The sequence below is a fragment of the Coenobita brevimanus genome, chromosome 97 (assembly GCF_032717465.1).
Source record: "Coenobita brevimanus isolate Jiangsu-jjx chromosome 97, ASM3271746v2, whole genome shotgun sequence".
Taxonomy (NCBI): Eukaryota; Metazoa; Arthropoda; class Malacostraca; order Decapoda; family Coenobitidae; genus Coenobita; species Coenobita brevimanus.
Window position 1 is genome coordinate 8561432 of NC_137050.1, and position 24451 is coordinate 8585882.

The 24451-nt window shown below is 40.8% G+C and overlaps 1 protein-coding gene, 1 non-coding gene and 1 pseudogene across 2 annotated transcripts; 1 reads left to right on the forward strand and 2 right to left on the reverse strand.

Annotated features, from left to right (window-relative positions):
- Positions 1-1189: 1189 nt before the first annotated feature.
- On the reverse strand, positions 1190-8800 carry LOC145413848 (metallothionein-1). Its single transcript, XM_080283515.1, has 3 exons — positions 8721-8800; positions 2297-2374; positions 1190-1888 (listed from the first exon to the last, which is right to left on the reverse strand). Exons 1-3 carry the CDS (start codon positions 8740-8742, stop codon positions 1812-1814), a joined length of 177 nt encoding a protein of 58 aa, XP_080139641.1. The 5' UTR covers positions 8743-8800; the 3' UTR covers positions 1190-1811.
- A 5550-nt stretch (positions 8801-14350) lies between these two features.
- LOC145413870 (5S ribosomal RNA) lies at positions 14351-14469 on the forward strand (annotated as a pseudogene).
- A 6709-nt stretch (positions 14470-21178) lies between these two features.
- LOC145413917 (5S ribosomal RNA) lies at positions 21179-21297 on the reverse strand. Its single transcript, XR_013899794.1, has one exon. It is a non-coding gene; the product is annotated as a 5S ribosomal RNA (ribosomal RNA).
- Positions 21298-24451: the final 3154 nt, after the last annotated feature.

Genomic DNA, 24451 nt, shown 5'->3' on the forward strand with positions numbered 1-24451 from the left:
CCCAATACATTGCTCGGTCACGCGAAAATGGCGCACCATCGACAGTTAATAGTCCTAACATATTAATACATATTATATACACATTATAATGAACTTATAAGCTAATTAAGTGAAATACATAATTTAAGAGAGCATGGATGTGAAAAAGCTACTACCTGACAGTTTTGTGATACCAACTCTGACGTATGGAAGTGAAGCTTGGACCTTGTTGGAGGGACAGAAGTCAAGAGTGAAAGCAGTGGAAATGAGTTATTTGAGAGGAGCATGTGGAGTCACATGAAGAGAAAGAGAGAGAGACTGACAAATGAGGAAGTGAAGGAGAGTTGTGGTGGGGATATTGATGTGATAGGAAGCGGTAGGAGAAACACACTGAGGTGGTTTGGCCATGTGGAGAGGGTGGAAACTGAGAAACTTTCGAGGAGGGTGTATGTGAATGAGGTGGAGGGAGAAGAGGGAGGGCGAGGCCAAGGATGAGATGGAGGGATGGAGTGGAGAGATATATGAGAGAAGGGGGTGTGAGCTGGGAGCTGGGCAGTGAAATGGCGCGGGACAGGGCGACATGGAGCCGATTTGCTTGTGGCCACCCTTTACGGGATTAAGGCGTCTGGCAATAGATAGCAATATATATATATATATATATATATATATATATACAGTATATATATATATATATATATATATATATATATATATATATATATATATATATATATATATATATATATATATATATATATATATATATATATATATATATATATATATATATATATATAGATAGATAGATAGATAGATAGATATGGTTATATAGGTAAAGAAGAAACAGTAGGCCTAAGCCTTAAAAATACAAGAAAGATGTACGATAATTATTGTTTTGGTTCAAATTTCTAACCATTGATGTGATCCCTCAGTTATAATTAAGTCTGGTCCTGCAAGCAGGGTCAGTTAAATTTGGTAGAAATCCGTCCAGTCAGTCTCACCTCATGAATATAACTGTCCAGTATGGACAGCTCAATCTACAAATGACATCAAGGAAATAAATTTTGTAGCCTATCAAATCAGAGTATATAAAAATACTTAAGATTTTTTTTTCTTCAAATATTGGATTGTTTGGTTGTTTAATCATATTTCTCATTCAGCATTTATATATCCAATTTGCAGCTCCTCTCACCAGGTTAGAGAAAACAAATTAAATTGCAATATTTATTTCAAAAAACGATAATAAACAATAAGATAAACAGGCACAACAGAAAATCTAATTACGTCTGCACAAGAAAAATATATATATGTATTACTGTATTGGTCCACATCCCACTTTTTTGGTTTAATATATATAATTCCCTCCCTCCCTCTTGATTTAGTCCCACATGCAGGATCACATATATGTGGCAAAAAAATCAGACCAGCCGATTTCAAACCCGAATCAGTATTGCCCACATTGTTCGACAAAGAAACGACAGAAGTTTAGCTTACTGAAAAAAAAAATATATATATATTAATAATAAAAAATACTTTTTAACGATGCTTTCAACATAAATTTATCACTTCCAGTGACAAATTATAAAAAAGTTCATTTTCAGCTACGACCCTGTCGTCAGCTTTTAATCCTTAATTACTAAACTTTTTTTTTAATATTTACCGTCAAAAAAGTACCAAATCTTACTGTCACAAGGCTTTAATTTTTCATTCTATCTCAAAACTATCATGATTTTTAGATCCTTGTTATCAATTTTCTACTCGCATTACAAAACAACTGCTAATTTTGCTCCATTATGGTACAGTAAATCAAATTTGCGCTGAGCGTATGGAGTCTATGGGCAGCAATTGCAAGGCTTGGCGCAGGTCTTGGAGCATTCCTCCTTGCTAGGGCATTTGCATCCAGCCTGACCTGAAAAAATAAATAAATAAATAAATGCCTAAGTAAATACATCCATAGAATAAATGATACCAATTACATGTTGCAGTGTAATTTGTTGGACCTATTGAACTTTCAATACAAAGATCAGCTTTAATTTTACACAAATTTTATCAATTCTGCGACATTTTCGACCGTCTAGCACTTGCTCTGGCTGTGTTACCAAGTTACTGTACTTATGTAAATTGTGCATGTATATCATACTCTCTCTCCCTTTCTCTCATACTACTACTAATAATAATAATAATACCCGATGAATGTTTGAATAATCTCCCTCCTTTTTCCCTCTCTCTAATAATACCCGGCAAATGTTAGAACAACCTCTCTCTCTCTCTCTCTCTCTCTCTCTGATATGCATATACTGTCCTCTGATATACTTACACTTTTCACATGGAGGGCACCTGCATGAATCGCACTTACACCCCTTCTTGCAGCCTCCCTCGGCGCACTCGCACTTGTCTGCAAATAAAACAACGTAGATGGGCTAATTAATGACACGGCACGAGTTAATCTTGCACTGGTGATGCAAATTCACAGGCACGTTTAACCGCAGAGTACTGTTTATTACTATTATTATTATTATTATTTACTACAGCCAGTCTGCGTTAAAGAAGAGCTTTCGTGCTGAAGGTTAGGATGACATATGAGTGGCGGGGGGGGGGGTTGAAGGTCAGGATGACGTGTATGTTTGTCTTCTTACCTACATAATTGTTCTTACCTAATTGTATCTTTACAGGAATGAGTCAAGCTCGTACTGTCCCGTGTTTTGAACCATTATTATCATTAAATTTATGAATAGTTTTGGCACACACTATTTCATTCAGTAGTGCATTCCACTGACCAATTGCTCTATTTGGGAAACCGAATTTCCTTTCGTCTTTATCACCCCCCATTTCGTACAGTCATTTTTGCGGTGTCCTCTTGATGTTGCTTCCCAGTAGGTTATATACTCATTTATGTCTTTTTTTTCTTTTCCTGTGATGCGTTTATATAACATAATCATGTCTCTTCTTTACCTTCTCTCATGTAATGTTGGCAGATTTATTTGTTCGAGTCTTCTTTCATAGTTTAGATCCCTTAAGCTTGGTGCCCACCTTGTAGTGGCCCTTTGTACCATTTCAGTCTTATCTATGTGTTTTTTGAGATGTGGATTCCAGACTACTGATGCATACTCCAGAGTTAGTCTGATGAATGATGTTATTATCTTTCTCAGCATGTCTTCATTTATATATGTGAATGCTACCCTCATATTAGCAAGCAGTGTGTACAAGTACCTTACTTTTTCATTTACGTGGTCAGCCGGTGATAGTCTGTTATTGATCGCTCCATAATCCCTTTCCTTTCCTGATATGCGTGGGATTGAACTTCCTAACATATAGTCCGAGTCTGGGCTTTTTCACTTTTACCAAGTTTTATTACATGATATTTTTGTCCACATTAAATTCCATCTGCCATCTGTTACTACATTCACGAAGCTTATTTAATACCTCTTGTAGCTCGATGCAAGAGTCTGTGTTTGTAATTTTCCTTTTCATTTTCGCATCATCAGCAAACATACCGGTATTTAGCACAGTGTAGAGTCTCTACACTGTGGTATTTAGGTAGCTTCCATTTCCAATGTTGCTGTCTGCGTCATTTATATATATTAAAAACAACTTGTGCAAGCATCGAGCCCTGTGGAACTTCATTTGTCACTTCTCTCCGGATGAGATGATGAAAAAATTGATAGTGGCCATGATCCGCCCCAGGTTAGAATATGCAGCAGTAGTGTGGACCCCACACAAAAAGAAAGACATAAACAAGATCGAGAGAACACAAAGAACAGCAACCAAGATGGTCCCTAGCCTGGCAGATCTGTCGTACAGAGAGGCTGGAAGAGCTGGATCTGCCTTCCTTAGAGGAAAGAAGAGAAAAGGGCGACATGATTGCAGTGTTCAGGGCCATAATGGGAGTAGATAAAATTGACAGAGAAGATCTGTTTGTATGGGATTGGAGAGTAACACGAGGACACGGAATGAAACTGAAAAAGGAAAGCTGCTTGAAGGATATCAAGAAATATAGTTTTCCTTACAGATGCATAGAACTGTGGAATAGCCTGGACAAAGTGATCGTCCAGTCTAAAAACTTAAACGAGTTCAAAGCAAAATTTGACATTGAGAAACGGAGACGGGACACCGAGCGTAGCTCATTTCTATATATCACAACTAGGTAAATACACACACACACACAGTATATATATACATATATATATATATATATATATATATATATATATATATATATATATATATATATATATATATATATTATGGCTGTCGGTTAGCATGAACTGCTGTAATATTCTCTTCAGTATTCAGATGGTGAATACAATCAGTCAAACTGATCTTGACAAGATGGGACTGACGTATATGATATATAAAAATAAAGATTACGAGTATATGACCTTATTAGCGTTACTATTGATATAAATTTGAACTAACTTCGTCAGTCACCATAATGAGGGCTAGATAATAGTCAAAATTACTATGATTATATTACCTAGAAAGCCGAGACATCATCAGAAACTAGTCCATTTTCTCAATTGCATTCTAATCCTAAAAATGCGATACCTACCCCTTTGAAAAAGAAACTGGATTTGGATAGTTAATTTTTAAGTGTATATTCAGTTAGCCCAAAAAATACTGGTAAATAAACAGCAAACGGAAGTATAAACTGTACGTTACCCATTTCTCTGAAATACTGGGAAATTCGGTTGGCGGACGTGATGACACAGCCCGTGTAATCTAATGCTAAACCCGAAAAGTAAACACCTTTACGTTCTGTACGCTGTTGAAGCAGCAGGAAACTGAATCAAGCGAACCCTATACCATATTCATATCTTTAAACGGAGCACAACTGGGTTAGGGAGGAGGAGGATGATAAACGAGTGAGTCATTGCAACTGATCGCTTTCGCGCGTGCGAGAAGTGCCGGTGAGAGGGAGGAGGGTTGAGTGAACTTGACACAGCAAACAAGATCGGACGTTCAACAGGAGGCAGTTTATACCATTTATTTATTTATTTATTTACTTATTTTTCTCGTTAAACTCTGTGCGCTCTGTATCGTGAAGTTCAAGTTTTCCGAAAACTGAAAATATCCCTTCTCTCTCTCTCTCTCTCTCTCTCTCTCTCTCTCTCTCTCTCTCTCTCTCTCTATCAATCATTTCCTCTGGCAGCCCCCGGGATGCATAGGGCCTCGATGAACTCTCTCCACCAATATTTGTCTCTTGCCATCTCCTTCAGGTCCCAGCAGCACTCCTCTCCTGCTTCTCTTTTCATTGTCCTCAACCAGGTTTCCCTCGGCCTCTTCTTCCTCTAGCAGTCCACTCTGGCACATCCTGTATTAAACTGCCTTCTTTTCTACATATGTGCCCCAGCTATTTCCAGCGAGACAGTCTCACATATTCATCAACTGGTTCCATTCTCGTAGTATCCCTTACTCTTTCATTTGTAACTCTGTCTTGCCACTTTACCCCAAGAATCCTTCTCAGTATTTTATTCTCAAACCCTAATACTTTCTGATCTGTTGGAACTGTACTGTATCATGACTCATGTCCATAAATTAAAATTGGTCTAACCATGGACTTGTAAATTTTTACTTTAGCACGGTATGCACCGAAAGCATATTAATATTCCATACAGATTTCAACATTCCAACAGCTCGCCAAGCCTGCCTAATCCTCTCCTCAATTTCATTACTTAATGATCTGTTAGATGATACAATCGTTCCCAGATATTTAAAATTTACGAAAGTAAAGTTTTCAGTAGAATGTTGTTAAATAGGTTGGAGCCGGTGGTTGAGGGTATTCTGAGGGATGAACAGGCTGGTTTTAGAAAGGGACGTGGTTGCAATGATCAGATCTTTATAGTTAGGCATTTGATGCAGCAAGTTAATGAAATGAGAGTACCGTTAAGTCTTTGTTTTGTTGATTTTGAAAAGGCTTTTGATAGTGTTTCGAGAGAGACTATGGGGAAGATCATGAGACATTATGGAATACCAGAGGAGTTTGTGAGGGTCATTATGAACATGCATGAGGACACATTTTGTAAAGTGATGGTTGATGGTTGTCTGAGTGATTCGTTTGAAGTCAAGTCCGGAGTAATTCAAGGTGGTGTTCTGTCGCCTTTACTATTTATATTGGTCATTGATTACATTATGAAACGCGTTGGAACAGAAACCGGTGCAGGTATACTTTGGGGAGAGAACAGGAAACTTTTGGATTTAGATTATGCAGATGATATAGTTTTGATTTGTGATGGGCCAGAAGAGATGCAGAGAGTGTTGGACTGTTTGGTGAGTGAAGGTCGCAAGGTGGGTTTGGTTATTAATTGTGGAAAAACTGAAATAATCAATATGAATATGGAAAATGCGCAGGAATGTGTAATTGGAGGTATGGTTGTAAAGCAAGTTGATAGGTTTAAATATTTAGGTACTTATTTAGCCAAGGATGGTTCTTTGAACTTTGAATTCAAGGAAAGGTTAAAGAAGGCTAATCAGGCAATGGGAATGCTTAAAAATATTTGGAATAATAACAATTTCTCTGTGCATACAAAAATCAAACTTTATAAGGTAATGGTTAGGAGTATCTTAATTTATGGACACGAGTCTTGGTACAGCACAGTGACTATGGAAAATAAATTCTTGGTGTTTGAAAATAAAGCACTTAGAAGAATATTAGGAGTTAAGTGGTGGGAAAGGATACCAAATAGTAGAATTAGAGAAATAACGGGAGTGCAGCCGATCGATGAATATGTTAGATTCTCACGATGGAAGTGGCTAGGACATGTGTATAGGAGACAAGGAATAGTACGAGGTACACCGGGGTGGGTGGCACTTGGTAGGAGAGGTAGAGGAAGGCCAAAGGAGACGTGGGTGAGGACAATGAGACGGGAAGCTGGAGATGAGTGTTGGGGAGATCTTGAGGAGTTAGCACAAGATAGGATGTGGTGGTGTGAGTTCATCGAGGCCCTATGCATCCCCGAGGGTGCCACAGGAAATGATTGATTGATTGAAAGCATAAATACAGTATACAGTAGTTCTCATGTCACTGGTACAAAAAGCTTTGTCTAAATTGCATCACGACAATATTTCGCTGTATATACAAAATCAAACTTGGTACAAAAATCCATGCATTTCATCAAAAACCGTACTTATTGATACATACTGGTACCTACTACCACCGGTAAAAAGAAAAAATCAGCTACGACTAATATTCTGCTTTAACTCTTCCAGGCCGGAAGTCTTCTTTAGGTTAAATAAAATCGTCTGGTGGCAGGTAGAGTAAGAAAAATTATGTAGTGAAGATGAAATTGAACGGTATAATCTTAAAAAAATTGTTAGAGGTTAGCCTGAATAAAATAAACATTACGTTCTATAAACTGAATAAAACTGAATAAAACATTACGTTGCAATACTGAAGGGATATGACGCAAGCATTACATGGTACATAAGGACAGTACAATACATAGGTAAATGCACAGCAAACATGACTGGGGCAAGTATACATTCAGTTGGAGGAAAGAACTGAACTGAATTGACATTTCTTGTTTTAAAAGGTACAGAGCGCTAAAACAACAAAAGAAGGTGGTGAGTCTTGCCATACACCTTCAGCCAATACAGTTATATACAGTGTAGCCACACAGTGGTTTTTTGGTGTAGCCACATACCCTTTGATAAAAATAAGTTACACTCTGTGTTATAAAATACAAAGGCATTCGTAAGATGTATTACATACAGGATTAAGGGGTAGTAAAAGAGTTGTAAAGGAGTACACTAAACATAACAGCACCAGCCCTGGCCGAGGGTAATATATCTTCTTAAAGGCCACATATTCTCCTTAAGACAAATGGAGTTCCCCCGAGCTAAGCCCTGTATTGGACTATATAGCCCCGCTAGGGTTACAGGAGCGAGCTACCACTCCCGGCACGACAGCCCGGGCGAGACTCGAACTCGCAATCCCGCGATTACGAGTCCGGCGCGCTACCACTGTGCTACCGCGCCCCCTTCTCCTTAATACAGGCCACTAGACGATCAAGGTTTAACTTTTATTAAATGAACTGTGGCACAGCGCTATGAAAATATATTTAAACGGGGATGGGTGAGGGGATAAGAAACCAAATACGATTCCAGAATGATCTAGGTGTGCGGTATGGAAGGCTGTGAGGTGTGGTCTGTGTGGACTGAGTGAAGGAAGATGAGTCACTCGCCCACGCTCACATGCCATGACGTCATAAACAGGTGGACCTGGTTGCCGAATCGATATTTTGTTAAAAAACGCGTTCAGCCAAGAGTTAATCTGAGATGTACAGTATATAGGGTGCTGAGGATTGCTGCAAGCTCAGAGCACAACCTAGCCTGAGTGTCAATGGATATAACTATTCAAACTGCCTGTATCAATATGTATGATTCACAAATTTCTTAACACTGGAGCACTAATGTTCGCCTAGTCAGTGCAGTGAGCACGGCAATAAAAAGTAACTGTTCAGCTAAGTACCGGGAATACATAGGCTTTGCCAGAATAAGTTCCTTACTAGCATGAGAAACGTATTGTTACATTCACCGAGTAGTTCTGTGTCCATAATGCACAATGCGAAATAGCGATTATAAATCGTGTATGACGGACGGAATTGATCAATATTTGCGTTATTCACGTATAATATTATGTCACATGACAAAACTGGAGACTAATAAAACAGTTAATGAAAATGGAAGAGATAGGCAACAATGCACGGAAAACTACAATATTAGTAAGGATTATTGTTGCTCACCCTTGCAGCATGGATCAGGCATGGTGGTGTAGTTGCGCTAGTGGCGATGTCTGTCAGTGACTGCGATCGATTGCTGTAATGACGCCACTCGTTGTCATCCACCGTCTTTTATGTGGATGAAGTAGCGGGCCGTGTGCAGAGCGCTAGATGCCAGATAATTTCTCGCGTGTGCTTTATTAAGTTTGCAAATCAAGGGACACTAGAGCATTTTATTCTTGTTCGCCTGGTTTACAGTTTAGTTTTGTAGTGGTTTTTATCCTAGTTTGTGCCAATGCTAAATTTTATTAACTTTTGTCAGTTTGCAATGCAGTGCCAGAAGTAGAATAACGTAGGTAACTTAGATTAAGTTCGGAGGCTTGTCAAGGCTATCTTGCTACAGCTGTGTATTTCTTCAGTTTGAGAGAAATCTATTGACTAAGAAACTTTGTACCCACAGACAAAGCCATGTTCAAATTACTATGCATAATAAAGGAACAGTAGATGAAATGTGCTAGTCTGTGCTCGAAAAAGCGTGGGCCGTGTGCACAAAGGAGTCGTGTGCATAGTCACAGGGGTGGGAGAGGAAGCAGGCCGTCTGACCGGGGGCGTTTCATTGATAATAAGACTACAACCAGTCATCATATGCGGTTTTGAGAATTGTTATCCTCTAATTTAGCCTCTACGTATGAATCAATAGCAAGATAACGCTGCACTTCCCAAGTACTACAAATACAATTATGCACATGGAAATTGTACGCAAACTATATATTACAAATTTACAAGTATAATATAGCCTTTGAGTGGAAAAAAAAAAAAAAAATGCAAGCTGCTCCCATGCGTGAAAAAAGTCAACTAATTATGCAACACTGTGTTACTAGATGACGTGAGAGACAAAAGTCTAAGGGTGCAGTTCCCATGAAATATTACTGGGATAGCCATCATAGCCTATCCAAGCCGTATTTAGGGAGGAGGGAGGGACAGGGACAGGCACCATACTCAGAAGTCATTTATCCAAGAGAGAGAGAGAGAGAGGTATCGTGCTAGTTAAATAGGACGATTTTGCTTTTATACGCATTTAATGCATTTTGTAAACATACTAACAGACCATTGAAACTGATTAGTAAAACTGACTGATGTTCTGTGAAAAATAGCCGAAGGTTGCTCGTCTCACCACCGGGAACCCTCAGCCAGGAACGACGCTCGTCCCCTCGTTTCAAAACTAACCTTAGGTTCTTCTCGAAAATGTGCTCAATGCGTTTCCCAGGCATAAATTTCTAAAATTACTCAAAGTATATAAAACCTAACCTATCCCACTGGAGCTTTTTGGCTGAGGTGGCTTGCACGGAAATATGCATCCCGGGGTGGGACTTTCATATATATACAAATATATTTACAATCCATTCCCCATCGTAACTAAGCATATTTTTACAGAATGAACTACATACACGGGGAGAATCTGCACTCTCCTTTCCTTGTCCCTCGATCTTGAAAAAGCAACTCACATATAAGACAGGGAACGTGAATGCGTTTGTGAATCTGAAAAGAGATGGTAGTGGTAGTGAAAATATGTGATACAGGACGAGCTACATATAGAAGGGGTTACATAACAGAAACCAGGAAACCGTGGTGAGTGAATGAAATCCAAGTGCAGATAGCAAAGATCATATGGTTCTGATCTGAAGGTATAGTAAGAAGGCAGAACACGGCAAAGGATAAACAGAAACTGAAGGGGGATTTTAGAACAGGTGAAGGATATGGAATGCAAATGGAAAGTCCTTAAAACTATTCATGTCATGAAACCAAATGTCTATAACCTGATAGCAGTAAATGGGAAATAAAGGCCGGAAGAAACACGGAAGTACCAAGAAGAAAGGTAGGATAGAAGAGGATACTATGGTAAGATACGATCAGAACTGCCCCTTCCAGTCGCCTCTTACGACAAGCAGAGATACTGAGGATCTATTTTTCCCCCACCTCCTCCTTAAGGGAGAAAAAACCGTGGTATGATATGCTCTTTTACGTATAGCCTCTTTGTGTGGTCGCAAAATCGCTCACCCTCCACGTTCGACGATACGCGATGCAGCAAGTTCCTGAATGTTGCGCACTGCCGAACGACTTCCCCACTCCCCAGGCATTTGCATCATCATTCAGTCGTGCTGGTAATGCGTGCTGGAGCGGTTGGGTTCTGGTAATTATGTCTACTGAACACCTTACTGAAGCCGTGTACCACAGGAGAGCTGTGTGGGATCCAAATGATCCACTCCACAAAAATACTGGTATTGAAACAATGGGAAGATATCTGTGAATAACTGTATACAAATTGTAAATCATAATCGAGCATTATTATGTCGTACAATTACTTAAGTAACGTTTGTTCCACCGTTGTTGTAAAGCCTATAAAAGACCATTAGTCTAAAATTCATACTAGTAGTTAGTGCTCTATTCTCTTTGTTACACCTAGGGTTGCCACCTCGAGCTCAGAAAAATAAGGAACGGAGTTGTGTAAGTAGGAACAATAATGGCGAGGGGAGAGAGCCTATCCAGCGAGGGGGGGAGGGGGGAGGGGAGTACGGAGGGAGGGTAGCTGTCCCCCCCCAAAAAAAAAAAAAAATGAAATGTCTTCCTTCAGGGGCATTTTGAGGCTATCTGCACTAAACACGAGGGTGACGAGGACATGTTTTAATTGAAAGACATGTTGTAATATTTATAAGACCAGTTATCACTGACATGACTTATCTTTGGAATTTCTAAATTAAATGATATGCTGAGACAAAGACACTAACCCATCGTGTTTATTTATATTCATTCATGCTCATAACACAGCATCTTGTATAATAAAATGCACAAGAATTTTTTTTTCATATACTAAATAACAATACCCTTTGAAAATAGTTTCATATTACACTGTATTGTCATGTAATGTAATGTGATGTAATGTCATGTCAGATCCAATATGGCTGAATGCAACTTTTTCAAGTTCTGTCTGCTGGAAAATGTGCTGCAGCAGTCGAGAAAGCCTTAACTTTTGAATGAAAATTTGCAGGTAGTAATTCATTTAAATCTGAAAACTTACAAGTTAGCCACATAAAAAAAATAATAATGACCAATGAACACCATTTATTCTGGCATTGACTAAGATTTAGCACTTTTTGTTTCTTCTATCTGTCTATATACCTAGGCTGCTTCCCCAAGGAAAAAAAAAAAAATCTATCCTACGAAAAATGGAACTTTCTGAGCGAATCAGGGAAAGAGATATTATCAGCTATTCCCAACTTTTTTTTTTTTTTTTTTTACATGAATACTTTGTGTTGCCCCTTGCTGCTGCAAGAAGCCTTTTATCTTATTCTATAGTTGTGAGAAAGTCAGCACAACTCTGTCCGAAGTTTAGGGTTATTGGAGTCTGTGGGTAGGGAGAGGGTAAGACGGTCGGGTCCAAACTCGACAGCCCTCTCGTCGCACATGTTACGTCGCGTACTTCACACGTACCGAAGAACGACCTTGTTTGATTGGTAATATATATTGTTGTTGATCAAGGCATAATTTTACAATCTGGTTTTATGATTGATCGAACAATGCGTTCACTGTGATTTTAAAATACTGACGATCATCAGCTTGATCATTCAGACAGCTAAGTACGGAACAAATAGCGTTCCGTATAGGTTCAAAATGGAACGCAACACCTCAGTCCAATACGGAACGAATCCGTATTTTAAGGAAAGGGTGGCAACCTTAGTTAAGGCGCGATTTCACTGGGGGCAACACAGGCAACATGTAGCATGCGACTTGACCGGCTTTCAACATGTATGTTGAATGCGGCATTCAACCAGGAGGCATGTTGACTGCGACAAGTCAACATTGTTGTTTCATGTAGCATGCCACATGCCAATGTTTATGTTGAATGCCACAAAACCATTTCCACCGATTCAACACAAACTGAGCCAGTTGTCAACACGATGGAACAGGCAGACAGACTAAAATGCCAGCCGCCGGACCATCCACCCCGCCACCCCCCACCCCACCACCGGGCCACCACCACCCCACCACCCGAGGAGGAGATAACGGAGAGGTTAATGACCCAGGGCAAAAGGGTCACCCAACCACCACTGACCTGTGCACCTTCTCCCCGCAACTGCCCCAACGCCAGGTGAGCCTAGATCCGCAACAACTTTAACGGCGGGTTGACCATCGACAGCAGTGGGGTGGGACTGATCTAATATCAGTCCCTAGTAGTTTTGTGGTGACGACCACAGCTTCACCCCAACATGGCAGGAGGTCCCTTGGTGAGCCACGAGGTGTTCGCACCTGCTGCCACCGCGAGCCACGAGGAAATACCATCCTCTGCCGCTACTCTGGTGAGCTACGAGGGTCTAGTACCCTCTGCCACAGTGAGCCACGAGGGAGAAATACCCTCTGCCACTACCAGGACAGGAGGTCCTTTAACGAGGGAGAAATACCCTCTATCACAAACAGGGCAGGAGGCCCAATAGTGGACTATACGGGGCCAACACCCCTAGCCACCCCAAGGGCAAGAGCCCCTTGTATAAAGCCACAAGTGGGTCCCAGGACCGATCGACCTGGTGCCACGGCTGTATCGGAGACAAGAGAGAGAGTCGCCTCTGTGCTACCCTCCCTGTGTAAGAGAGAGATCACGGCCACCGTGTGTCCTCTGAATTCAGTCAACTCCTGCAGGAGTAGCTGGACACCACCCGGGAGAGTTGCCCCGAAAGTGTCACCCGATCAGAGACCCGGTCCCAGTCGGGACCTACCTCCCACGCCCGGGAAATTCTTGTCTTCCCCAGGTACCAGCAGGAGACGAGGCCGCAGCCCACACCTGACGGCGCGTCCCTTGACAGACCTCCCCAGTCCTCGGACCCCCAGGCGAGCCCAGCAGCCTACCAACGCTGACCTCCCCCTGCCGCAGATCCTCCGACGCCAGACACGGCTGCTTCACCTGTTTGGCCCCAGTCCTGAGGGCCAACACAACAGGTCGAGGCCCCCCCATAGACGGGCCTCCCTGCACCACGACGACGGGACCCTGAGAAGGAGGTCTACAACAGGTCGAGACCCCAGGCAAGAGGGTCTCCCTGCACCGTGACGACGGGACCAGAGAGAGGGCCTACAACAGGTCGAGACCCCAGGCAAGAGGGTCTCCCTGCAACACCTCAGTGGATCGGACCCAGGTCGAGTCTCCCCCCAGCGGGTACGGTGATTCCCGCCACGGGTAGAGCCCCCGGAGGTCCCCTTAAAGTGACAGAGTGACATCGCCCCAGAAAATCGGGCAAGATTAGTGACTTTCCCTCCTACAGTGAGACAGAGACAGTGATACCGTGACAAAGTGAATAAGAGGGATCCCACCTATAAGTGTCCGTGATTACTTTCCCTTGATAAAGACTATAAGTTCTGGGCCCGTGAACTAGTGTTATTCCCCAGCCCAGAAGAGGAGTTCCCCCTTATCAGTGCACGCGCGGGCGAGAGTCGCCGCGCCGAGCCCAGCCAGTAAATTATAGTGATCTGCTCCCCCTGTTCTTTTATAGTAGTAATCCTCCCCTGGCACATCAAGCCCATACATCTCTATTGTACCGGTGCACTAAGACCTTTTGGACTTTAATGAAAGTTAGTCACATTCACTTATGGACCCTTAACCCATTGTAAAGTATAATTATACCACGTTGAGTACACCGCTTCCCATCCGATCAGCGAAGTTAAGCAACGTTGGGTCTGGTTAGTACTTGGATGGGTGACCGCCTGGGAACACAAGATGCTGTTGGCATCCCTACGTGTCAAGTGGGGTTGGTGGAGGATTAGTGTCCTTCCCTGTAAAACAATTAACTCTAAGCCCTTGGCCACCCCATTTGGGATACATGGCGTCTGGCAATGAATGAATGAATATCCCGTGTTGACTTAACGTAACTTTGTATATCTGTATCCCCTGTCCAGAATATCATTCTATGTAATATTGTCGCGGTGTTAGAATTAAGGTAATAGATGTGTTAAAGGTGGACTGCCTAGTTTTTATGTCCTGTTCCTTTGTTAGTGCTTTACTTCCGGTCCGGAAAGAGGACCCCGCTCAGTAGCTAGTGTTCTTAGTACGAGGAGTCGGCCTAAAAACACTCAGCATAACACAGACAGATATGTAGATAGACAGAGCTTAACAAAAAATCATACAAGTGGATACCGTGTAAAACACACACACACACACTGCCGAATAACTTATAAAAATGTTTGAATGTATAGAAAGACGAGTGCTGAGTGCCCGCCGTCGAGAAGAAGGCACGAATGTAAAAATTTTCTGAAGTACCGTACCTTACCTTAACAAGAGACAGGATAGAGAGAATGATATAACGGAAGAAAGATCTGCTAGTGTTGGCATAGTATTAGGACTGGCGGAGAGAGAGAGAGAGAGAGAGAGGGGGGGGAATGGAGAGAAGTAGGGAAGAGACAGAAGCGACAAAAGTCGAGCGTGGGGGGGGGGGGAATGGAGAGAAGAGAAGTAGGGAAGACACACAAGCGACAAAGTCGAGAGAGAGAGAGAGAGAGAGAGAGAGAGAGAGTGTTCTTGACTAATCCCCGCAATGCATCTACTGTAGTTTAGCCTGGTTATTCTTGTATTGTTCCAAGCGTATATCCCAGAGAACCATAAATGTTCTATATTCTTCTATAATTTCTTCGTTTTTTTTTCTTGAGACCAATTCATCTTGTTGCTTTCAACATCGAATCCTTCCCGCGACTGGTGGGAAGGCAGGGCAACACTAGGCAACAGGCTAAATCATGCCGCATGCGTCACGTTCTACGGGCAACTTGTTACCACGTGTTGCATACCACACAGTCGCATGCTACATGTTGCCTTGTGTTGAACTGGTTAGAACACACTTGGCTTATGTGACAATGCAGCATGCCACATGTCGCCGATATGTTGCCTCGGTGGAATCGCGCCTTTACGCCGTAGGCTTAAAACTAGTAAATAGATAAGTGTTTACACTACATGTATATGTATATATGTAATGAACTTCGACAATTTTATTATTTATCAATACATAAATCTATGAAATATAATTCAGTACAGTAGATAGTGAATGGGGTGCTTCTGAAATGCCTAGTATTCCCGCAGATGTCACCACCACTGGAACTAAGACAGTCCCCGCATTGTTTGGAAAGCATATTTTTCTTTGTTAAATATCTACACTGTTGTGTGAAACTGTGAATCATGGTAATGTCATATAGCGCAATATAATACAAATAGAACACGTATGTATAACGTAGCGTGAATTTATATTTATCATAAACGGAAATTAAAATATCATTGATGGAATATGATGGCAACCGGCCGCCATTTCAGTGGTCCTATATTACTTAATTTCTGCTACATTTAGTGTAAGTTAGGCTGTTAATACATAGTTTGTTCAGACTGTAAATTACGTCTAGTAGGTATCTTGACTTATTCAGTCTCAAAGTGGTATATAGCAGGTGATATGGCCACAGAAAGTATGGCAACCCCCTTGATCTCTTTGTTTTCTTAGGACAGTCTGGGAACTCAGTATGTGAGGTGAGGATGCAATATGGTGTCCATATGTCACGTGACCGGTTCTCGGCCAATCGCAGATGACCTCGCGAGGTGAGGTCTGAAACAGATGGTCAGACTCTTCCTACTCTATGGTGCTGACTCTGGCTGCTGCTGCAGATGGTGATGATGATGATTTTCAGATGATTTAAGAGGATGATGATGATGATAGTGAGGATGATCCTACTTCTGTTAATACAGAAGCAATTTATGACTGAAAAATCTCCCCTCTGTCACATCTTGGGGATCAAACCAAAGCAAGGCCTTTACTCTGACGGGATGTTCTAGCCACAGAAACCTACAAAGTTATTTTGGAAAAAAAAAAAAAAAAAAAAAAAAAAAAAGGCACAAAAGAAAAGTGGTTTGAAGAAGTGTTAGTTTGATGTAAAGTGTTTAATATCTCAGAAAAAATATACGGGTATAGATAACATAAATTTTTACAATTTATCTTAGCAACTCAACAAAAATTACTTATTCCATATTATATTCCTTCATTACATGGAGTATGTCTTAAGATGAATACTCAGAACAAAATATGTGTGGTTAACAGAGGCAACATTAAACCCTCTTCTGTAGGAGGGATGTCAATTAGGCTGAATATAAGTCTCTGTAGCAGCTATAAAAAATAATAAAAGATTTCATCATACTGAAGGGGTTAAACAAAATGAAAAAGCACTAAAGTTTCTCTGTGCTTAAAAAAAGCAGGAGGGGGGGGGGAGTCAAAAGAGCTTCCAAAATAGGAAAAGGTGATTTTAGGATACAGTGGAACTTCCTTGGAAAATTTGGATTTTAGCATAAGGGTGCATGTGTCCCCAGCTGGTCCCAGTAACAATAGCCACTGGTAGTGGAACTGTCAGCTGCACCAGTGGACCACACAGCTGCTTTGTGTCCTCCATAATACTCTCCACCAGGTCTGTAATATCAATATCTCAGTTAATATCACAAAGAATATAACCATCAGATACTACAAATGTATTGATTCACTGAATTATAGCTCATCCTCTAAACTTAGCAGGACAAATGTACTGTATATTTAAATATGCTTTATGTGGAAAGCTTACAAATAATGAAAAGGCAACAAGCACAGTGATTTCTAAAATTTATATTAAGCCAAACAATATACTGCTTGATTCATACAGAAGTAATTTTGCCATCTGTGATGTGGATGTGACAGAAAGTGTTTGAGGTGGTTTGGCCATGTGGAGAGGATGGAGAGTGAGAGACAAACGAGGACAGTGCATGCGGGTCAGGTGGAGGAGGGAGGGGGGAGGAAGGAGGAGGCGGAGGATGAGATGGAAGGATGGAGTTGAGAGGTATATGAGTGAGGGGGGAGGGGGATGAGCTGGCAGCAGGGCAGTGAAATGGCATTGGACAGGGTCATGTGGAGGCAATATGTTTGTGGCCACCCCTTACAGGATTGAGGCATCTGGCAATAGATTTACTTCCTTTGCAGATAATATACTGTACATTATAATGACTGAAAATGATGACTATAGATTATTATAACCAGCTTCCTTATATTCAAGTACAACCAGTACAGAACCTACTGATGAAAGTGTGTGCCTGTTGAGCATCAACCTCCCATACTAGTTCATCATGCACATGAATGAGGAGACTGGCATTGAACTCAGTATGAGCTGCCAAGGCTGCCTCAGTCTGCACCATTGCTGCTTTACTGATGTCAGCTGCTGATCCTGGTATACAAGAAACATCACTGTATTTACATTAAAATAATGGCTGGTATTTGTCAAACTATATGTGTTCATATTAATAAATCCATTTAAAATAAATCAGCTATTACTACTACCGGGAATATTTGTGTGAAGGTGTTCCGCTGGTTTGCAAATTCTCTCTATGACGTTCAAGTTCTTTCTATCTGTACTGTACTGTACTCTTCCATTTCTTCAAAGACATTCACGCATTTACCGTACTCATGTGCTCATTCATGACCATATACCCATATCTTATTTCCGTTCTCAAACAAATATATTTATACCATTCACTCATATGCAAATACAGTACAATCTTTCATAAGGTCACTGACTGTCATTCCTTCCTTTTTATTTCTTCTTACCATTTAACACCAATGCAGCAATGTACTCCATCCCCCTTTCCTCTCGGCTATCTCATTTTTCCCAAACAGCAATAACATCATTTCCACCCTGGATGCTCACTTTGGAATATCTCCCTACTTTGTTATTGGATAACAAGTTACTCTGGCTGGATATTGGTTGGATTTGCATAGTAGTTGGTGTTTTACCTCTGATTCCCTTGTTTTCTTTGTCCTGTTGCACTTTCTGGATGTTATTTCCCTAATTACTTGTCACAAGAGTTGATAAATTGTTACTTGCTGCCCTGATGAGCACACTGGTTATCAAATTACTTTTATTCCTGGAGCCATTTATATTACAGACTTTACACACACTGTTGTCTACCCTGTACTAAAAAACAACACCTCTGTCACTGCATGACACAGTCTCACAACACAACTAGGCACATAAAACAATCACCACACAAACATCAACACACCCTTTTCAACAACATACTGCCTCCAGACATTCCAAGAATAGCAAAAAAGAAACACCTACACTCAGTGTTCATTTCACACACAGGGCAATACAACACTTTGATGCAAACACTGTATTTATGCCCCCTCCCCTTTCAACATACACCCATCACAAGTATCCTTAAATACAGCTGATCGAGTACACCTAGCTAGGTTTAGATCAGGACATCTCCCAGTCCTCATTAGTTAGCAGCTTAAATCCAACTTAGGAGTGCCATATGACATGTCCTGTTCGTAGAAGAGGCCCACAAGACATTAATCACATAAAGATGCACTGCACAGCATATGCCACACTAAGAAAGAGACATAACATTGATGATATAGGGAACCTATGGGGCAATCCCATTGGGAAGGTAGCTTACTTGTGGTCAGTGGGTCTGTTTGGCCGGTTGGACTGGAGTATAGCAACAACAACATCAAACTGTTGCACATAGTGCTGCCTGAGTGAGAATTTGTCACAACTCAGCTATTCAATTAAGGAAATCATTGAAATAACTGACGTGGAGTTATAAAATTTCTCTGAAATACTCCCAAGCATTCTGTGATATCAGCTAAGAAAACCAACGTCTAGTCAAAGGGGTGAGATGTCCAAATTTAGCTTCAGTCATTTGGACTGGGTTGCCTGAACTCTCATTCAATAGTGATGATATGATCATTCAATATAATGCTTGTTTATTGTATACTGTATTCTGTGGTGGCATTATTTAATCAAATCCTTATAATAACACAAGTACCCAAGTTAAAATATATACTCGTTCAGTCCTAGGGTTCCTTCATATTCCTGCAATAAATAAAAATTTGAATTGCTGTTATGGTTTAAGCCAGGTTTACATAGTGCTACCTGGCCAGATTCTGGTAACATGTACTGTATGTTTAATTTACTGTCACTTAACTATCACCACATACACACTATAAACAATCTATGAACACACACACACACACACACAAAATTACATACTGTACTTCTAAAACTTGTCACTGATGTTATTAATAATGTAATGTGGTCACCTTGAATTACAAAGTTAACAGCCTGTCTCTCAGCATGAGACTGTATGGTAATGTCTTGGGAGGTGATGCCGGGAAAGTAGCGACGACGGTGAAAGATGGTGGTGAGGAATCCCTGCATTTTACACTGGTCCACCACACTCCTCATGTAAGCAGGGATGCTGGGGAATCGCCCTGCTCAACAAATAACTATATTATTTGTTTGCTCAAGCAAACATAACCAATAGAGTAAGTAACAAATACAGTACAATATACTGTTGGAAACGATAGTGCCAAAATTACCAGGATACTCAAACGACCTGATTCCATTATATTGGGCATCTGTTGTCAAATAAATGAGACCAACAAATGCTTCTTCATTGTTTCCCAGGGCTCTGTTTTCTCAACCACACTCTTAGCCTATAATTGCATGATATTCCCACATGCCAACCACCTACAAACTTTGTCTCATATGCTGATGACATCACCATAACAACCACACAACGACATTGCAGACACAAAGTGCACACTGTAACATGATTACCTCAACACACTGCAGACATGGGTCAAGGACAACAGGTTGAAGATTTCCCCAGCCAAATCCACAACCACACTCATTGCCAGATATAAACATGAACACAGGTACTTCCTCCACATCACACTCAACAAGGTACATATGCCACACACACATCCTCCACAGACAGACAATATGACATGGCAATAGCTTCTTAACGCATATATGTGCGTACACCCAAGGAAAGTTCTGTGTTATGCACTCGCTCACCACTTCGAAATAGTAAATGTGAGACAAGTGGTTGCGAAGCAGTAGCCAATATTCATCTATTTGGTAATGTGTGAGAAGGCTGGGGGTGGAAGATGGAGGGGTAAGAACTATCAGCTCCCCTAGCCTTCCTCCTCCCTTAACCTCTCCCCTCTCACACAGTGGTACCAGACACTTGAGTGTCTGGCTACTGCTTCACAAGTGGTTTGTCTCACGCATAAAGGTCCGAACTGGCAAGCAGGTGTATAAGGCGGAACTTTCCTCAGCTGTACATATGTATGTACACCTTTGTTTTAAGAATGACCTTTATAAGGTCATTTGCTTATGTGATCGTAATATTTCAGCACCATTTTTCTTTTAGTTGTTTTTATTATGACTGTTATGATGCCTGACTTCTCAGTAAACAATCATAATACATTATACAGAAGGAGGTACAGGCACTAAGATACAAGTACCGTATTTTATTTCATTCATTCATTGCCAGACGCCATGTATCCCAAACGGGGTAGCCAAGGGCTTAGAGTTAATTGTTTTACAGGGAGGGGCACTAATCCTCCACCAACCTCACTTGACACGTAGGGAGAACGTTATGCCAACAGCATCTGGTGTTCCCAGGCGGTCACCCATCCAAGTACTAACCAGACCCAACGTTGCTTAACTTCGCTGATCGGACGGGAAGCGGTGTACTCAACGTGGTATGGCCGTTTTTATTATTTATTAAAAATGAGAGTGAGATGCGTAAATGTAAATGAGCAGAGTCAAAAGCAAGTGACTAGCGGGTTGGCGAAGTGAGAAGATGCGGATAAAGAAGAACAAAGTTTTTTGCCTGTCTTAGAAATTATTAAATAAATATTTCCGAGCTAAAACACATTTACATTCAAATCTGCTGAAAAAAAATCCTGCCAACAACGAGGGAGTACTGTACTTTTTGTCACACCTGCATGTGTTTCTCTATTTTTAAACATGGCAGTTGATAAAATGTCTGTATTCCAAGGTTATTTTGATATAAACCTTAACATGACAGAAGAACACAAAATACATCATACCTTTATCACTGAGGTGATCAACATTTTGAAGGCCTGTATATGTGAGGAACTGTTTGCGGCTCATTTTACTGGGGACTCTGGTGATAAGTTGTACTGTATGCTTTCTTTTTCCTTTTGTTTATCATACCTACCAAATTTTTAAAGAAGAAAATAAGTTTTGGAAGACAATGCTATCTTACTTATGAAGGAAGTGATGATGTCTTTGGCTTGATGTGGTGTGATGTGTAGAACCTCAGCCAGTTTGTCACGGCCTGCCCCATACATCACCGCATATACAACCCGCTTAGTCTGTTCTCGCTCTGATCCGGTTACCTTGCTTACCTCCTTGTTCAGCCTAAAAGTAGAAAGAAAAGTAGGAAGCATCAGTACAAGTATCTGTTGAGTAACCTCAGTCCATCTGGCTAAGTAGAGGTGAATGGTATGTAGGAGGACTGCTGGGCCTTGACAGCAGGCTGTGAAGTCTATGTCCAGAGTTGGACACATTTATAAAAAAAAAAAAAAAAAAAAAAAAAAAAAAAACTGCAGGTGAGCAATTGCCCCTCAAGGGCCATCCCGTGCAGTGAACTGATGTTACCTTGCGGTAAGCAGCGCCTGTGTGGAGGAATGATTCCTGGATGGATGCTGCATTTGCGTTGCTCCACCCAGTTAGCAGAGGCACTACAGTTGGCTCCTCATAACCCTAGTATTTAGTTACAGTACATACTTACCATCCAGCACTGTAAATGGCTTCCTGGGTTACAGAAAACTATTAACAGTAGTAAGGTGGTAGATGGTGATGACCATCATCCACTCAACTTGATGCAGTGCTGCCTACTTCTTCCTTCACCTTGACCATTATTTTTCTGTGTCTGCCCTTCTCTCTTCCTGTTTCTCCCAACTTTCCTGTCACATTTTATCACTCTTCTTTCCCTATCAAGTGGCTTTACAATGAGTGACATACCTAATGGTTTACTATAAGCTCGGAAACCATTTGCAACACTAAATGGTAACTATTTAACCAACCCATACATGTTCCCCATGTATCAAAAATGGGTTAGAGGAGGGTTAGTGCCCCTCCCCGTAAAACAACGTACTCAAAGACAAACGGCCACCCCTTGTAGGAACATGGTGTCTGGCTGTAGACAGATAGTAGTACAATAAAAATCGTATGATACACAGATTTAGTGAAGATCCTTAACCCTTTTGCGCACCTCAAGTTAGTGCCAGGCACAAAACCAAAACCCTGCTTAGGCTGCCTCCACTCGAGTGGAAAGAAAAAAAATTCTACGGCCAAATTTGCCCCCAGAAAATGTTTATATTGTTTTAAAAAGTAGCCCATCATCTTTGCTGATGTTTATACTATAAGACAAGCAAAACACACACACACACACACACACACACACAACAGATTAATAAATGTACAGAAATGAAGTGAGGTTAAACCTTATTCAGGAGAAAACTAGTCTCTAATAACTTCCCACCATCATTACACAAAATCTTTCCCAGGACATGCAGTTGGAAAGTAATTGTCTATGTACAGAATTTCACAAGCTTTCTTATGAGCACTGGGAAATTTTGATATGCCCAATAGTTTTTGAGTAAATGAAAAAAAAATAAATAAAATAAATAAAAATGTATATGTATGATCTACCATTTCATATGTTATTACTGAGACTGTAACCAACATAAAAGTAAATTATTCCCATGACATAAGAGAAATTGTTATAACCCTTACTGTCTTTGAGAAAATGATTTTTGAAGAGTTAGGACGGGTTGGGCAGGATAACAGCACGAAAACTCGTGCCTGTAAGCAGAGTATGTTTGTCTTTCCAACCTTTTCCCAAAATAATTTGCACAAAAAGGTTATTTTGCTTTACAATATGATGCATAAAAAATCAGCAGCTTGCTCATGTTTTTTTCAGATTTCTGATGCGACCTATACTTTCTGAGTAAAATGCCTGAGAGAAAAACAATGAAATGCACCTCATTTACCCAATGAGAATATAAAAACACACACTTACACCTTTTATATACATAGTATGAAAACTAGACAAATAAAGTGGTTCCTCACATCCTCTAGCAGTGTTCGGAAAGTAGAGATGGAGTTGCAGAGAGGAGGAAAGTATGATCACTGCTTCTGTCTGTGTGTATTTACCTAATTGTATTTACCTAACTGTGATATACAGGAAATGAGCTACGCTCGTGGGGTCCCGTATCTGTTTCTCAGTAAGTCAAATTTAGCTTTAAACTCGTTTAAGTTTTTAGACTGGACGATCTCTTTGTCCAGACTGTTCCACAGGTCTATACATCTATAAGGAAAATCTATATTTCTTGATATCCTTCAAGCAGCTTGGTTTCTTGAGATTCATTCCGTGTCCTCTTGTTACTCTCTTATCCCATTCAAACAGATCTTCTTTGTCAATTTTATCTACTCCCACCATGGTCCTGAACACTGCAATCAGGTCTCCTCTCTTCCTCCTTTCTTCTAAGGAAGGCAAATCCAGCTTTTCCAACCTCTCTCTATACGATAGATCTGCCAGACTGGGGACCATTTTGGTTGCTGTTCTTTGTATTCTCTCAATCTTGTTTATATCTTTCTTTTTGTGTGGGGACCACACTACTACTGCATATTCTAACCTGGGGCAAATCATGGCCACTATCAATTTTTTCATCATCTCCTCATCCATATATTGAAAAGCAACTCTTATATTAGTCAAGAGTTTATACGTCTCTCTAACTGCCTTGTTAATGTGTTTTTCAGGTGACAAACTATCCTGGACCAGCGCTCCCAAGTCTTTCTCTTCTCTTGCTTTTGTAATTGGTTCATTACCCAACAAA

Bases quoted from the DNA above. Each gene is read 5' to 3' on its own strand.
- LOC145413848 (XM_080283515.1), bottom strand. From the start codon at position 8,742: ATGCCTGATCCATGCTGCAAGG. The intron at 2,375-8,720 runs GTGAGCAACAAT...TTTTATTTGCAG, and splicing joins GCCTGATCCATGCTGCAAGG to ACAAGTGCGAGTGCGCCGAG. The intron at 1,889-2,296 runs GTAAGTATATCA...TTATTTTTTCAG, and splicing joins GTGCCCTCCATGTGAAAAGT to GTCAGGCTGGATGCAAATGC.